The sequence below is a fragment of the Rhinolophus sinicus genome, linkage group LG16, assembly GCF_036562045.2.
Source record: "Rhinolophus sinicus isolate RSC01 linkage group LG16, ASM3656204v1, whole genome shotgun sequence".
NCBI lineage: Eukaryota > Metazoa > Chordata > Mammalia > Chiroptera > Rhinolophidae > Rhinolophus > Rhinolophus sinicus.
In genome coordinates, this window is record NC_133765.1 from 19,584,763 (window position 1) to 19,602,814 (window position 18,052).

The 18,052-nt window shown below is 49.2% G+C and overlaps 1 protein-coding gene across 2 annotated transcripts in view; it reads right to left on the minus strand.

The window, feature by feature from the left end:
- The window catches only part of LIMK2 (LIM domain kinase 2), a 54,393-nt gene that overhangs the window by 20,754 nt on the left and 15,587 nt on the right, over window positions 1-18,052 (minus strand). The window contains exon 1 of one of the 2 annotated variants that reach the window (XM_019754271.2): window positions 3,428-3,881. The exons of the other annotated variant lie outside the window; for it this stretch is intronic. Coding sequence (XP_019609830.1) covers window positions 3,428-3,480 — 53 coding nt within the window. The 5' untranslated portion in view covers window positions 3,481-3,881. Of the gene's footprint in view, window positions 1-3,427; window positions 3,882-18,052 lie in introns of those variants that run through there. 2 annotated transcript variants of the gene reach the window in all.

The following is an 18,052-nucleotide window of genomic DNA, read 5'->3' on the forward strand; positions in this document are numbered from 1 at the left end:
AACCCAACAGACTTTGGGGAGTAGAAAAGGTTCTAAAATGAATTATTTATCTAATCAATGAGAAAATCAACAGATCCTAATCAATGCCTATCAATTAGGAAACAGTTACTGTGCATCTTGGATGTGCAAGACCAAACAGGCAAGGTACTATATGGGGAGACACCACGTGAGATAAGAGAGGCCCAGCCCTCGCTCACCCGTAAATTCTTCAGGCTAAATTGTCAACCTTACGTGGTAATGGAATCAAACAGTCACCATTACAGTGGATTTACGCAGGTTAAAGCACAAACCCTCCCACGTCCCGGTAAAGGTCTGGCTCATGCTCACCCTGGGTGTGTCATGACGGGGGATGAAATGCCAACTGTTCCCCCAGGGCGCAGAGGGACAGATAAAACAGGGGCATAAAGACTCTGGTCATCAAAGCCCTGTCTTCTACCACCAAAGAGCCCATTATTATCACTCCTTCTTCCTGCAGACCCTGTACATTGAAACAGGCTTTCAATTAAGCTCTGATTATTATGGAATATGTTGGTATCTTGTTTTTAAAAATTAACCAAACGCATAATGAGCCTCTGGTCAACAAGAAATAAGTGTTACCAGAGTGCACTGATTCAGTTCCAACCTAGGTTATGTAGTTTCAAGTAACTTGTGCTGTTTGTACTGCAGTTAAGGGTAGAGCCTCCGTTACTGGGAAAAAAGGGAAAAGAGGTTGTGTGTCTCTGAGGAGCCACAGGAGTTGCGGAGTTGGGAACCATTCACCTGATCCAAGCCCTTCATTTTTCAGATGAAGAGGAAAAGCATCCCCGAGGACCTAAAGCAGCTGCCAAAAGTTACTGCTACGCTGGGCAGGGTTCAGAATCATTTTTCCCTTTAAACATGGGTTGCTTTAGACTACAAAGATGCACTTGTTTCTTCAAGAGACAATGTGTAAACCAAACCCATTAAATCAATGTTGGACATTAAGGGAAATTCTATAAAAAGAAAAACCCTTTAAAGATGTCAGATAAAAGTCACTTCTTAATTTCCCTCATGTAAATTCCAGTTTGAGGTGTTTTCTTGGGAGCACACCTTAATTGCATCTCACCCCTGACACGAGTGGCACTGGCAGAGGAAGACAGTGCATTCTGTGGAGTGCGGCCTGTCAGGCAGGGGTGTACAGGGCACAGAAATTACATTCTTCATTCCCTGCTCCTTCTTCCCTCCTTTGCTGCTGTCACGCCTGATCATGTCCCCATGGAATCTGGTTGCGTCACTTTCCCTACAACCACAGCTTCAGAACTCCCGGTGGACTTTGTACTCCCCCAGAGACCTGGGGTCAAGGATTTAATTTGTTCCACAGAATCTGGCAAGGGTCGTGTTCAGGACCCCAGGAAGTTCAGCCCCTGTGCTCTGCAGAGGAGGAAACTGAGGCCCGGCAGGGGACAGGCACCTGGCTGGTCAGACAGCAGCCTTGGAGGCACCCTGTAATAAAGGAGGGGGCTGATGGGGGAAGCAGCTTTCTGACCACCAGGCAGTGAGTGGTGATTGATTAGACTAATACCTGGGAGGGAGAGCAGAGGGTCTGGGTGGTCCCTCCAGTGGGACAGAGCCCAGGGTGCCGGCTATCTCTTCAGAAGTGGCTTCAGGAATGTGGCCTCCAATTTGGGGGAAGGGAGAGGGTTTAGAGTGAGTGAGTCAGTACCCCCGACTCCAGCTGGGCAAACAGAGCTAGGTGGGGGTTGACAGGTTCCCCAGAGGGGCAGGGCAGAACAAGACAAAGGACAGGAAGGCCAGGGCGGCATTGGTGGCCTGGCCCTCAAAGGTCCAGGTTAAGAGTTCATTATCTGCTGTAGCTCCAGAGAAGTGTGGTCCTGCTCCCAGAGATTAAAAGGGGCACAGCATTCCTGGCTCCAGATTGGCGGAACAACCCCACCGCCAATCTCCCTTTCTAGGATTAAGAGTAAAACGGATTAATGAGGTCCTGGTTTAAACTAGTGGCTACTTCAGACTTCAAACACTTGGCATCCCGAGTCCACGTGGTAAAACCTGCCTCCTACACTCAAGATCAATGCCCATTGGCTCCTCAGAAAAGAATCTTTGTCATTCCTTCCAGTTTGCCAACCAGACAAACTCTGGGGGTCTTTCTCCTGCCTTCTCTGATGGGAGAGAAAATCCAAACCTAGGGCACCCCTGGGGGGAGGTACAGCCTTCTGAAGGATGAGAGAAACTCAGAAAGACAGAAAGGCTGGCCAGAGAGACCTCACGTGTTAACGCTGCTAAATCTGGTTACCTCAGCTGAAAAATGGGGATACATAATGTCTTTAGGCTGCTGAGAGATCAAAGGATAACGTGCCGAGCAGGATGCCGAGTGGGGTGCGGACTGAGGACCAGTTCCCTCCCCCGTCCCCCAAATCCAGAGGCTTCCCACCTCTCTGCCAGGGTCCAGCAATTCCGTGAAACTACATGGTGTCCTGCTTTTCTGCCCAAGGCCTGGCCACCTGACCTAGTATACCAGCACCGAGGTCTGGGCATGGGGTTGGGTTGGGGAAGCCAGAAGGGAGACCTCAAGCGGGATGGGACCACTGGTGAGGAGGAGGCAGCCCTTGGAACAACAGGCAGCTCCCAAAGAATGAAAACAAGCCCCACCCCAGCCAGGAATGACTCCATTCAGGAGGGACCCTGAGGGCCAGTAACCCCCTGGGGAGTTTCTGTTGGAGGTAGGGTGGGGCAGAGAGCAAAGAAAGGCAGGTCTGAGGTAGTGAGAAAGTTTCCACACCTCCCTCTGAGAGGCTCTGCAAAAAGAGGCCCCCAGGAGTACTCAGGCCTGGCATGCAAGGGGGCTGGCCCTACAGCTCAGGAACACTCCAAGGCCAACTGCCCCAGTCTCGGAAGCACCAGCACAGGCCTTTCCCTAGCACCTGAACTCATCAGAGGCAAATGTGCTTGCCATGAAGAATGCCTACTGTGTACCAGGCTGCCCACACCCAGGCCGTGTCAGCTTCCATGCAGTTTGGCAAAACCTGTCCATCCTGCTTGTTGAGACAAATTCCCGGGGAGGCAGCACAGCCTGCAGGTAAGATATGTGAGAGCTGGAAGAACAGCACCCTATTTGTGCTCTTCCCCCGGAAGCAGTAACACCAAGAGCAGGCCGGTCAGCAGCATCTTTCAGAGGCTGTCCCAGGTGTGTCTGGGAAGGAAGGAAGGAGAGCCAGAGTTCCCCAGGAGCCTCCTTCTGGGCAGATCCCTCACCTCACCATTCCCAGAACATGGTGGAGAGCCTTTGCCAGGCTGGTTCTGCTTGGGAACGGCTTCTGCTGGCTTCTACCTAACAGAACCGATGGTCAGAGGACTAATGAAATCTGAGAAGTAGATTCAGGGAGGGCTCTGCCCTCCCCTCAGGACCAGGGGTCAGAAGGAGATGGGGAGGGGGACTCAGAGCCCAACTCACCGAAAGGGGTCTCTGGAGGTGAAGTAAGCCGGGATGGACAAGTAACTCCCCATCTTCTTCACACACCAGATACACAAGCTCAGCTGCAAACCCGTCTGGGAGTGCCTCAGGCTGGCTGCAGACGGCCACCATGACAGGCCCGGGGCTCCCGGCACCTCTGACTGCAGGCTGGCTTCTCCGGCGCTCACCTCTCCCTCCGGAGCAGCCGGAGGGGCATGAGGACTCTGGGCCACTTGCCCCCCGGCAGATTCCCGAAGGGGCTCATGGCTGGAATGGCTCCTCCCTGGTTCTCGGAAGCTCACGCGGCCCCTCGGGACTCCGGGAGAACCACCTCTGCGGAGGCTACACACACACAAGCATTCTTGGGCAGGGGCCGGTGACTAGCTAAGAAAGAAGCGCTGCTGTCAAGTTAGCCTTCTTCTTCAGTCCCACCCCTGATGAGGGAGGGAGGGAGGAAGAGGAGGGGCTCCTCCCGGAATGGAGGTGTGTGGTTGGAGCAGCTATTAGGAAAACAGACCTTGCAGGCAAGGGGTGGAGCTGGGCTGGAGAGAGGCTGTCGGCAGCACCGCAGACAATAGTCAGGGCTGGCAGGGCGTCCATCCCTGAGCTCAGGGCAGGGCAGGGGAGGAGAGAGGAGTGAGCACATCTGCCCCCAAGGGTCCCCAGCCTGAGAAGCTGCCCAAATGCCAGTAACTCTGCTGGGAGGTGAAGAAAAGCCCAGGATACCAGCTCCAGGCCAAGCCACGCCCCCAGAATGGGAGGGAGGGCTCTTTGGCAGGAGAGGCTGGTCCAGAGACCCAGGTCCGGAGAGCTGCCCTCTGAGCTCCCTGCTCCAGGCAAGCATCAACTTGGTCCTGGCACTGGGGTTCCCATTCATCCCTTCCCTCTGCCTGGCCTGGGGACAGCCCCAAAAGCTGGCCAATGGGGGCGGCCACTCCTTTTCTGGGCAGAGCTGTACTGTGGATGAGGGAACAAGGCCCAGAGTGTTAACTGACACCTCACGCTTCTCCATGTGGCAAGTACTGTGTAAGCACGCTCCTATTTCCCTGAGATGGGAATTATCTCCACTTTATAAACAGGGAAAGTGAGGTACAGAGAGATTAGGTAACTTACCTAAAGCCAAAAAACTAGTCAGTGGCAGGGGTGGGACTTAAATCTAGGTCCATGTGATTCCAGAGCCGGAACTCTCAGGCCAAGCTTCATTCTGCCTCTTCAAAGGGAAACATCTCCCTCAAAGCCCTTCTGCAAGTAGGAGAGAGCACAGGGACTGGAGACCAAGTCACCTGTCCCCTCTCTGTCATTCATTTGTTCACTACCAGAATGCCATCTGTCAGCCTCAGTGGGCAGTGGTGCTTTTTCCACTGTGTCCATGGTAACCAGGCTGCTCAAACTAAAAACCGGGGCCTGATGGAGGACAAGGGCTGGATGCCGAGGGATGAGGGGCCTCGGTATCTGGAGGGGGAGGCGGCCCGAGGAGCCCAGCTGTAGGGATGCCCACACCAGAGCCCACCACTGAAAAAGACCCCATCCCCCGTCTGCAGGACTACTGAGGGGAAAAGCAAGGCTGCTGGAGGAGACTGGGGCAGGTGCACACCTCACCTTTGGACTTGAGAGAGTGACACCAGCTCTCTCCCACCAGGCACACACTCCTCTCCCCAAAGTCACCCTGTCACTGTGACAGGAAAGTCTGTGGCAAAGGTGGTGGCTGGGTTACAAGGGAGCCCTTTTCTATTCCTCTGACTGGGCACAGGGATAACAATGAAAGTGGTAAGAGACATTGTGTTTGCACCCAATTATAAGCTACCATTTATTGAACACTTAATACATTCCAGACCCGGTGTTAAGTTCCTTGCATCTATATTTTTGAAAATATCTTTATTGTGGTAAACACACACACACACACACACACACACACAAACGTATGGCATTAAACTTTTAAATGTACAATTTAGTAGCATCAGTTACATTCACAATATCGTACAACCATCACCACTATTTCCAAACCTTTTTCATCACAATAATCTATTATATTTTAAAATGCACCTGTCCTTTGAACCCCTTGGGGCCACTCTCTCACCCTCCACCCCCTAGTCCAACCCCTCATCTGTCACAGTTCTCTTCGCCTGAACTCTAATTCATGTAGCCAATCCCCAGTGGGTTCCCGAGACTTGGGGTCAGTGGCTTCAGGACCCACAGTCTGCCCGAGTCTGGTCAGCGTTGGTCCAGCAGCGCCCTTGGGATCGCCCTGCGTGCAATTTTGGCCCTGTGTCCCAAGCTCCATGGTTGCAGGTACAGGACTGCATTGGAGGGGTGGGAAGGCAGGTAGCTGGCACAGCCATAGGGTCCCAGGCCTGGGTAGGGCACAGTACCAAGAGGGGGAAATTTTAAAATGAAGGTAGAAAAACAAGCCCAGCAATGACCACGAAGGGACCTGAACCTTCAATCTCCAGATCCGGAATCAGATGCCTTATCCATTAGGCCATGCGGCCAGGTGACAGACAATAGTTCAAACTTGCATAGGCCTGCATCTGTTATCATACTTAAATTGCCGATATATGGGTTAGATGTTATTGTCCCCATTTAGCAGATGAGGAAACTGAGGTTCTGAAGGGTTATGTCACTAGCCTGAAGACAAACAACTGGTAAGTGGTGGAGCTGGGTTTCGAACCCAGTAAGTGTGATTCTAGAGCAGGGGTTAGGACACTTTTTCTGTAAAGGGCCAGAGGACAAATATTTTAGGTTTTGCAGATCTATACAAATACAGACTCTGTCACAGCTACTCAACTCTGTCACTGGAGCACAAAAGTGGCCACATCTAAAACGTGAACAAATGGACATGGCTGTGTTTCCATAAAACATTATTTATGGACACTGAAAGGTGAATTTTATTTAATTTTCATGCGCCACGAAATATTCTTTTGCTCTCCCCCACCACTATTTACAAATGTAAAAATCACAGATGTACAAAAATGAGAGTTGGGGCTACAGTCTGCTAACTCTGCTCTAGAGCCAGTGCACTCACCCACTCTGTTTACTGCCTCCAATAGTAAAGACCGGCTTTTGGCATTCGTGCAGCACTCAGCCACATCTATCGACTGCCACACAGACACCACACTCCAGCCCCAGAAGCAGCGGAGAGTGAGCCCTAGCACGGGCGCTCACCCTGCACCAAGCACTGCTCGCAGCACTTAACGCATATGAATGAACTTTTAACCCACACTAGTCAGTAGTGCTGGGGTGTCCCGCCTTTTAGAGGAAGGAACGGAAGTGCAGAGGGTTTAAATCGCTTGCTTGCGGTCACCCAGCTGTATCAGGGAGAGGTGAAGTCAGGATTCGAACCCAGGCTGTGCATATTGAGCTCTACCACTGCTATGCTGGAGCCCCGCCTGGGCCCAGAGCCAAACTGTCTGGGTTTGAATGCGACAATGCACTGCACGTAAGCCCTCGACACACAGGCTGGAACACATTAAGGGTTGATAAATGTTAGCTGCTAATATCATTAAGACTATTGTTACCGCCACTATGGGCTAGCTATGTGGCCTTCAGCAAGGCGCTGCCTCTGTCTGGGCCTTGATTAGGTCTCTAAATAGCTTCCAGCTTCAACATTTTTCAGCCCTCTGAGGTTGCAGGGGGCTCCCTATTTTCCTTGGGTCTCAAGTTGAGTTTAAACTTCTTGAGCCTGTCCTGGGGGGATCAGGATCCTGGCGTGGGGACCACACAAGAGCCACAGAGGAGCAGGGTGGAAGGGGGGCAACAACACAGGACCCTGAAAGGGCTGCCCAGCTGGAGAGCCAGGAGCTCTCTTTCTCCCAGCCACAGAGCCAACTCTTTCTCACCAAAAATCTATTATGTTCCCTGTAATTCGATCAGGCAAGAAGGGGGCCCCAAATTAAGCCTGGAACAAGCAAATTATCTTCCAATTGCACCCTCTGATTTCCATCTGATGAACAGAGTACGGATGGAAGAAAATGCAAGCCACAAAGAGACCGGGGCCAGGGAGCCCGTGAGCATAACTCCTATTGACATTTCACACAGCTCTGCTGTTCCAGAGGCGGCGGGTGCAGTGAGTCGATGTCTAGGAATGTGAGCAGGAGGCTGCGGGCGTTCTCCTTTCCCCCCACTCTCCTTACAAAGGACTCTGTGGGTGGGTGGGCGGGTGTGTGGGGAACTAGTGAGAGGACTTCTCACTGCCATGAGAACTGCCTCCCCGTGGAAGAGGGGCAGCGGGGGGTCTCCCTGTGTCCTGAGCTGAAGCGGAAGGTCCTCCGAGGTGGAATCCATCTAACCCCCATAAATCCAGACTTCAGGAGGAACCACATCAGATGTGATAAACTGCTGGCCACTCAGCGCCAAATGTGTCGTTCCTCGGGGCCAACTTTGAAGGGCCCAACCACCCAGAACTGGGAGGAGAAAGGTCACACAGGAGGATATATTTCCCCCTCTTGCCGTTGGATACTGTTCCTGGGTAGAAAGCTTCTCTTCTAGGTCCCCAGAGCAGCTGGCAGAGGACTCGGCAGTTACAGCTGCCAGAGGCAACTGCAGGGACCCTTGGACTGGCAGCTACAGACAGGATAAGATGGTAGAAGAGGTGCTAATCTCCTGCACATTTCACAAGTTGGAAAACTGGCTGGAAGCCGAGCAAACTGACTCCTTGGAACCAGCTGAGACACAGGGCCTGAAGGCGGCTGTGACAGGCTGGAGACAACAGCCAGCACGGCCAGCAGGCCCAAGCGAAAGCTCTGGGGAGGAGCAGCGAATGAATGAATCACTCCAACCTCTACTTACAAGGCGGCTCCAGTCAGATAATCTGAAGCCCAGGGAACTGTGTTCATATGGGGCCCTCTACTGGCTGGGAGGACTCCAACCAGGGAAGGCAAATCCTGGGGATGCTGCAACTTCTGAACCTTGAAAGGTGCGCACTGCCACCCCCATGACTCACCATTTTTCCTGCCTCTGCTCCTCTCTTCCAACTCACTTTCTTCACTACGTCAGTAGTCGTCTTTCTAAAAGGAGAGTCCCAGCAATTCCACTGCTAGAAATTTTGCCTAGAGAAATATTCTTACAAGTGTGCCAAGACATGCATCTTGCACTGTTTAATACTAAAAGATTAGGAACAATCCACGGGTCCAACAACAGGGGTGGACTAAATACAATAACCCATCCCTACAACAGAATACTATGCAGCTGTGAAAAACAAGAAGGTAAATCCTAGGTACTAAAACAGAAATTCTGCCGGGTAAGGGGTCACGTGAAAAATCCAAGCGTCAGAAAGAGTGTATAGTACAGTCCCATCGTTTAAACAGTCTCTGCACATAATCCAGAGACCATCTGGAAGATTCCCCGACATGGTTAGTATCAGTTTCTCTTTAGAGTAGTGAGACAAGAAGCCAGGACGAAAAAGCACTCATTTTCTATTGTTTTGATACTGTTTACATTTTTTCTTACACTTAAGTGCTACTTTTAAAAATGATAAATGGACAACAAAAGGAAGTCCCATGATTGAGAGTGAACACCTCCTTCTCACTTTTTTCCTAGTGCTCTTGTCCAAAGGCAAAGCCTGCCTGGGTATACTGCACTCACGACCCCTGGGGCTGTCTCTTCAGCTTCCCCACGAGGGCGACCACTCTGGCTACCTCCTGCCCCACTCCAGTTCCTGACCCATCACAGAAGGCTCTCCCCAGCAGCCCCCTAAGTCTGCTCTCTTAGCTCCTTCTGTAGCCTCCTATGTCTACAGCTGGTGGCTATCTCCTCTTCCTTTTTTTCCAGGCCCACCTTCAACGGAGCACTCAATCAATCTCCTCTGGAAAGGGTTCCATTTACGTGTCTCCAAGCACATCACACACAGGAAGGGCTCTAAGCCCATACCTGTCTACCACCAGATCAGTTACGTGAGGCCCTCACCAGGCCTACACCTGGCATCCGCAGATATAAATAAAGACATGATTCAGGAGACCCTTTATGAGCAACTACAGTACTAGAATGGTGACGAGAACTAACGTTTACAAAGGTTTTCAGTTTATAAAGGGCTTTTACGCTCATCATCTGGTTTAGTCCCTGCAACAACCCCGTGAGGAGCATCTACAGCACAGGAAGGGTCAGGGAAGCCCAGAGATGTTAGGTGGCTCATCCAAGGTTACTACTGGGATGTGTAGGACTGAGATTAAATCCAGGTTTGCTGAGCTCAAATCTCATGCCCTTTCCTCAACATGAGCCCTACGAGGCTTTCAGGAATCCCACTTCTCCAGGACTGGGCCCCAGACTGATGGGTATGCTGAACTCCTGCATCTGAGTTTTCTAGATGTTCTGCCCACATTGTTACAGGATATCGTGAAAAGAGTTAATCAAATGCCTTGTGGAAATCAAGAGAGGGTCTCATGATGAGCAACCCAGTGAAAACACGAAGTCAAATCTGATTAGTCACGATGAATTCACTGCTGACGAATTCACTGCTGCCGAATCCTAGAGGCCAGCTCCTTTTCTAAGAACTCCCTGTCCACCAAGTCCATCATCTGCAAAATTCCACAGCATTCCCTCAGAATCGGTTCACAAAATTCCATCAGAAATTTGTGAAGGAGTCAAGTCAAAAGGATTATGACTTGATCCTTTTTCTAGGATCTCTTTTACCTCCTTTTATGAAAACTGGTCCTGTTAGCCATCTCCATTTTTATTTCACTAATGGATCCCCAGTGCCTGGTATATAGTAGGTGTGGAACAAATACTCATATTTGGGGTATTACCTGCCTTCCCCATGGATTCTCAAAAGTTACTAACAGTGCTTCCATTACTGTCACGGTAAGTTTTTTTCCCCCAGCATATTGGGACATAATTTTTCAAGTCTGAAAATCTAAACACATTGCCGGGTACCCTCATACATCCTGGGCTTCCCAAGCTTCCTTCCTAGCTTCAAGTTCATAAGCTGTAAAACAAAAGATTCAACTAAATCTCTAAGGTTCTATCCAGCTTTCCATGACACTTGATTAAAAGGACGCCAAGCAGTGTCTTTTGCCTGGTGTTCGTGAACATGACACCACCTTCCAGCAGTCGTGGACACTCAGCTCCCACTCTGGAAAACCCTGCCTGTTCCATGAGCCAAGCACTCCAGTGGGCTCACTCACATATGCTTTCATTTAATTCTCATAATGCTTGAGGTTGGGGTTGTCATCTCTTGTACATATGAGGAACTGAGGTTCACAGTGAAGGTTGTCGTACAGGTCACAGATCTGGGATTTAACCCAGACTTTGGATTCCAGGTCCAAGACACTAAAGTTGCCTCAGAGTGAGATAACAGGAGAGCTTCTCGGAAAGCATTGCAAAATGAGACGGAGTTAGCTAGAAGGCTTGCACAGCGAGGAGTCAGGAAAACTGAGTTTTAGTTCCAGATTTATCAATAGGTCAGCTATCATGCAGTCATAAAAGTACTTAAAAAATAACGGCAAAGGGGGAACCTGAAGTCCAGTAGGTCAGGAGCTTTGAAGGCCTAAAACAAGAAGGCTAACTAACCAAGCAGAATTGATCTGTTTCCTTGGCCAGGCGGCTTCCATACGTCCTTTAGAATAATGGCCACTCCACAAGCATGAAGAATCCTCAGAAAAGTCAGGAATGCATAAGCTGAGTCAAATAATGAGGAAACAGACAAACCCAAATTAAGAAATACTTTATAAAATAGAATGGCTTCTTCAAAAATGGTGGGCGATGTTATGAAAAATAATGAAAGACGAAGGAATTTTTCTAGATCAAAGGAGACCAAAGAAACATGACAGCGAAATGTGACCCTGGACCCCATCCTCAAAGAAAAAAGTACCATGAAGGATAAAAATCAGAATATGATTCATAGAATAAGATTCATAGAATAAAATATCAATGTTAAAGTTTTGAAGTGGATTACTGTATTATTTTACTATAAGACCAGGTCTTATAATATAATATAATATAATATAATACTGGGTCTTATATTAATTTTTGCTCCAAAGGATGCATTAGGGCTGATGGTCCAGCTAGGTCTTATTTTCGGGTAAACACAGTAGTAGTTACAAAAGAGAATATACTTTTTCCTGGGAAATATACACTAAAATGTTGAGAGAGAGGGCCATTATGTATGCAATTGTGTCTATTTTCAAAAGTGCCTTCTTTAAAGAGTTATATTGTTTTGAAACTCCTGAATTCAGGATGATTTAATAAACATTACGAGAATAAAAAAAAAATAACTATTTTACATTTGCTGTCTGATTTACTTTGGTATTTCTGAAAGTGTGGCTGAAAGAATGGCAGCATTGCACTCCCCTGGGCAGCTTGCTGAAAAATGAATATTTCTGATCCTACAATCTGCATTTGAAACAAACCCCGTGTTTCTGATGTACACCGATGATGGAAACCACGGCTTTACTCCTTCCTATGGGCTCTTCGACGTGATTTTATTCTACTCTCACACTAACCCTGCGAGGCAGGTAGGATAGATCACTATTTATCCCCTTGATACAAATGAGGAAATGATTACAAGATAGGTTGTTCATCTTCTTATTCTGGACACAGCTTAATGAGTAAATGTTTGGTGGGGGCCTTTCACCTTCCCGGTGCTGTTCTTACTCATCTGTAACCCTCCAGGAGCTGCCTCTCTCTTTTCCTCAGTGACACTGTGCTGGTGCTCAGGGTACAGTGGGAAAAGGTGACTCCAGAATATAGGGTCATCTCATGAAAAGGCCGCCTTTGGTACTGAAACAAGTTTAAAGAAACAAAACCCAAGGACTGACATTAGCCAACTTCAGAAACAGTGCTACTGAGGGGAACGGAGCCCAGCCACGCAACCCTCCGATCTGAGCAGGACCACTACAGAGCAGCTTCAGGAAGGCATAGCCAGAAGAAAACTACCCTCATTCAAGTCAGCCTTGAGGGACTTGGAAGTTTTTCCTGGTAATGGTGAGGAATGTGGAGAAAGAGAATTAATTAGCACCCCTCCAACACTGCCCAGGGGAGGAGGGATTCTAATGCTTGGGGGAAAAACACAAGGCAAATCAGCACCCCGAGGCAGTGCAGAAGGCCCTAGTTTTGATGATTGTAGACTTGGGAATGACATTTGCAGACAGAGGTCTTATTCCCTGCCCCCACTTCAAAAGAAAAGCTCTTGCCTGGGAGAATACTGCAGAGCAGAGATCGTGGTGATGCATACTGGAAGGGCATGATCCAAGCGTCTAAAGAGAAAGGTGGTCACACGACAAAAACCTAATTCGTCCAACAAACACTGAGGACCCACCGCATTCTAGGCACTCCGCTAAGCTCTGGGATACAGACGAACTAGATACGGCCCCAAATCCATCCCCTACGAACTAGATACTGACAGAATTTCACACTCTAAGAGTGACGTCAGAGGTGTAAACAAATAATGACAGGGCTGTAACAAAGACAGGAGAATAGCAGAGAGAAAAAGTCTCCTCTATTGCTGGGGAAGGGTGAGGGCTGATTTGGGGAGGCTCCTCCACAGAGGACAGGACGGATTGGCTGAATCTAACAGGCTGAGAGCCAGGCAGACTAGCATCTCAGCCTGAGGGAACACCAGGAGCCAATGCACTGGGGCCTAAGAATCTGGCCCGCAAGCTGCAGCGCGGGGCACAGGTGAGGAGTGAGCAGAGAGGAGGCTGACACGGTGAAGAGAGCAGGGGCAGAGCACCAAGGGCCGGGTCTGCCAGGTGGAAGAGTCGCCCATAGGCAGTGAACAATTATTGGAGGTATTTACACGAGCAGAGGTTCCCAATGAATGGGCTGTAAAGCCTGAAACACCAAAGCAAACACTGGTCTTCAGCTGCCAGTTTCTCTCTCTCAAGTCTACAGCTGGCGGCATATATGTCCACGTGACATCTGCTGGCCAACACGTATCCACTATCAGCAGACTACGGCTGCGTCCTCAGGCTACGTCTCTAGTGAGTTGGTCATTTTAACAGATGAGATTTGTCTGTATGGGCGGCAGAATGGGATCACAACCCCTTGTATATAATCATCCACGGCTGCTCTGTGATACTAATATTAGAAAATCGAATGCGCAACATTCAGTGTCAAATGCTGTGTTTACACAGACGTTCTCCTCCTGGCTGCACTGGGGGAAAAGGCTGGCTGGATACCTTAACAAATCTCCGGGGAATGCCAGAAAAGCCTGGGCCTGGCAGAGAAGAGCTGAAAATGTGACCTGGCTAATAACAAACCTGCTGTGTGATCTGAGGTAAGCCGTGAAACCTCTCTGGGCTTCCATTTCTTCCTCTGTACAAGGAAGGCGTACTTAGGTGAATACAAAATTCCATACCAGTAGGTCAATGCTGAAGGAAGCCAGGAGGAAGCGGCTATGGTCAGAGAAAGACTGATGGGCCGACCACCCTGAGGCTTGTGTCGCCTTGGTGAACAATCCTAATCCAGGCCTCGTTTTTGGTCTTTTAGGTCCAGAAACAGGACTTCACAGTGCCCAGACAGGTGCAGACGTTCAAGGATGGTTCCCCTTAACATTTATCAATCCCACTGTCCATTTAAGAATTGACAATTGAAATCAGAACACCCACACCCCCTCTACAGGTACTACCTCCCAACCCTTCCTGTTATCAAGAGTCTTAGGAAGCTGAACTAGGCGTCAGAAGGTTGCTCTGTGAGCATGGACCTAAAAGAAGGGGAAATGAGAAGCCATGGAGAGAAATCTCATTCTGGCAGGAGCCGGACAAACCAGCCCCGCCTACAGCAAAGAAACCCCTACTGGTGACCAAATCCAGATTCAGTATCTTTATTGAGACACACTACTGGTTTTGCCTCATTAACCTTTCACTTTCGGTTTCACTGCTGGCCATTCATTGTTCCACTGTTTCTTAAAACTAGTTTGTAACTGACAAAAATCATTACTTCTTTAAACATGTATCAGCAAATTCACATATTAGTCAGCCTTGGGAGACACGGCGCTCGCTAGCAGTTCATAACAAATGGCTAGTACTCAAGAGCGCTCACTCTGTGCAAGGAGGCCCGTTCCCACCCAGTACTACTCACAACTTCACTCACTTACCCCTCACGATAACATTTAGGAGGCAGGCCATAGGTCAGTATCTCCATTTCATAGACGTGGAAATGAAGCACAGAAAGGGTGAGTAACTTGCCAAAGGTGTACAGCTAATAAATGGCAGAGCCAGGATTTGAACCTGAGCAATCTGGTTCTGGAGGCTGCGCTCTTAACCACCACACGACTGCTCTCCTAACGTGTAGATCTAGCTAGTTGAACTCCCACAGGACACACTTCCATTTCAAAGTTCGTCGTGGAATCACCAACCTATCCACCTCCTCCCCACCATAAATCACCTGTAAGTAAAAGATACTATGTAAGTATCCCATTTCTTCCCCTCTATACTCAATGAGCATCTTTAGCTAATGCCATCCTTCGAAGATTTCTAAAATTTCAGTCAATCAATCAATCAGTCAAACTTACAATTAGAATTGAGATTTGTCAGCTTTCAGGCCAATTCATGATTCGTTTGGGCTACAGAGGTTGACGTCATTCTTTCCTCTACTGACTCTCTCAAGGACGGTACCGACAGAAAAGCACAGCCCCGGATCTGCTGCTTCACAGGACTCCTGGGTCAGCCTCTCTGGCTCATTTGGGGGCAGAAGACAAAGCTTTAACTTCTCACCTCGACACTTGCAGGCAATTTTCCAAAACAACCCAATGTGCGGAACTGATTCCTCCCTGCCATTTACAGTAACTGTACCATGGTGGCTGCTAAGGGAAGGATGTGGGGGAGGGGAAAGGCAGGGAAAGGCCTCGCTTACATCATATCTCTTGGCCACCGCGGCAATTCCTTCAACAAACATCCCTCCCATGCCAACAATATGTTCAGTGGTGACTCAATGAGGGGCAAAATGCCCCATTGTCCCTGACCAAGTTATGCTTACAGAATATTTGAGGTCTCAGGATGTCATTAAGGAGAGGATGAAATAAATAAACAAGAAATTAAAAGCACAAAAAGAGGTTTCAAAGGGAAGGTCTAGGAAGGCATAAAACAGGGCCGTGACCTGTTCTGTAACTATTTCCCTGAGACATCCAGGTAAAGATGTGAAGGATGGACAGGAGTTAATTAGGCCAAAAGAGGGAGAGGGGACATTCCTGGCAGAGGGAACAGCAGGAGCAAAGGCCACAGCAGAAGGAAGAAGGGTGTATTCTGGGCCCTGTGAAGAGCAGTGAGGCTGAAGTAGAGAGAGAGCAGGAGGCTGTGGGGAGAAGCCAGCCCCCGGGGGGCCCTGCTGGCCACTTTAAGGGCTCTGGTCTTTATCCCAGAACGCTAGAAAGTTGTGGAAACGTGTAAGGACAGAGAGATGACAGAGTGTGATGTGGTCAGATTTTTTTTGTTTAAAGATCACTCCCTCTTGCTGCCCTGTGGAGGCTGGATTACGGGGTACAGAGTGACGATGGACAGAAGGCTGCTGCCGTCATCCATGTGAGATGACGGTAGCCGGGAACAGGGTGGTAGAAGGAGAAATGGAAAGAGGTGGACACACTCAAAATAGAACCTGGAGATAACACAGCCTGGAGGCTTGGAGGACGAGAGAGAGGAGGCATCGAGAAGGGCTCCAAGGTGCTGGCTCAGCAGGGGGTGGGTGGTGCTGCCATTCAACGGGGCAGGTTACGATGGGAGAGAAGCCAGTTTTGGGGGGAAGACTGAAAGCCCACCTGGGTATGAGATGCCTGGAAGACATTCAAATGGACATGGGAAGTTGACAGCAGGACAGCTAGGTCTAGAGATCAGTGGAAGATATTGATTTGGGGGTCATCAGGACAACAGAAGCCACCAGTGTGGGGGAGACTGCCTAGGGGGCAAACCCAGAGAGAACCTGGAGAAATGTCAACATCTCAGAGCAACATAGAGGAGGATAAGCAAACTGAAACGACCAGAGAAGTGACGGGGGAAGGAGGAGAATGTGGAATGTCATGAAAGCCAAGGGAGGAGAACGTTTCAAGAGTGACAAAGACACCACTAATAAATGCTAACATCTGTTAAATCCTAATTATGGCCAGGCACTGGCTAAGGGCTTTGAATATATGATCACATTTAATCTGCACAACAACCTTTTCAGACGAGAACTATTTCCCCTTTTAGAGATGAGGAAACTGGCAGAGAAAGATTAAGCAGCTAACTCAAGGTCAGGTGGCTGGTAAGAGAAGTTGGGATGAAAATTCAAGCAGCTGACTCTAAACTCTGACTCACTTTTCTCTGCTACTTTTAGTGCAGTTTGGAGGTCATATAAGATGCAGACGGAAGAGTAGCCTGTGGACCGACTGATGACACTGTCTTTGGAATATTAGTAAGAGAATGTATGTAGTTTCAGGGGCGAGACACAATGGAAGCCAGACTAGAGCCCACTATTAGGAAGGCTCCACATTGTTACCTGTTTTGCAGCTGTCTGAGGGAGCCAGTTAGGGGACCAGGCCAGTACATCAAGTCTGTATCCACAATGGCACTTAATTTGGTGCCCGTAATATAGCAGCTGATGCTCACAGTTACACGTGAGCGCTTAGTGTGAGAAGCTGCCACGTGCTGCTGCTAACCCCTTACATGACACCATTCTCATGTTTTCAGGGTGCCTCCCTCTCCATTACCTACTTGGCCCTCACAACTCCTCCACAAAGTGGGTTACTGTCATCACAATTTACAGATAAAAAAACTGAAGCTCACAGTGGCGAAGAAACTTGCCCAGTTACATAGCTGGCCTGGCTCAGCTAAGGCTCAAATTCAGGTCTTCTGACTCCAAGTTTACTGTTCTTTCCTGGGAGTCTCAGTGCGAAGAAAACCTTCTTGGGAGCTGGGGAGACCTGAGTCCAAAGGTCAGATCTGTGTGACCCTGGGCAAGTTACTCCACCTATCTGGGCCTTCCTGTTTTACTCTAAAATAGGATTGCAGGGTCATTGTGAGGGCTGAACCAGATAATCTAAGTGAAGCTCGCTAAACAATGCTTAATAAATAATATCATCCACCCCTGCCCCCCCCCCCCCCCGCCTCTCCATCTCTGCGCTGAACAGCACCTGTGGAGCTTCTATAGGGTCTTAGTTCTCTCCTCCCAAAGAACAGAGCAGGATTAAGACACATTGCACGTTACATGCTGCTGCTGCTACATACCAGGAATCCTACTCTGTGTTCATGCTGGAGTCCCTCGTGGGGGCAGAGGAAGGCCCAGGTGTCTGTCCTTCCCTTCCTCTGTCAGGAAGGCCCCAGCCCCCTGTCCAACAGCTAGACTTAATGACCTGCTGGCTGGCTGTTTCCTTAGAGATAAACCAGACAAACGAGCAAACCAGAATCAAAGGTTTGGGTCAATAAATGCGGCAGCAACATCAACAGCAGATGGCAGGGTTGATCCACTGACTCCCACGCCAGGAGCCAGAGATCCAGGAGACGTTTTAACAGCACTTCTATTGACACTTGAGAGTTCATGAACCAATACACTTCAGTGTTATCTGACACCCAGTATGTGGCAGGCAGGGCGAGTGTTTTCACCCTGAAGTTACAGAAGAGGAAACAGAGCCTCAGGGAAGTTATGTGACATGCCCATATTCAGGAATGCGAAGAGACTCTTCTAGGTAAGGAGTCAGAATCCCTGGGTTCAAATCCCAGCTCTGTG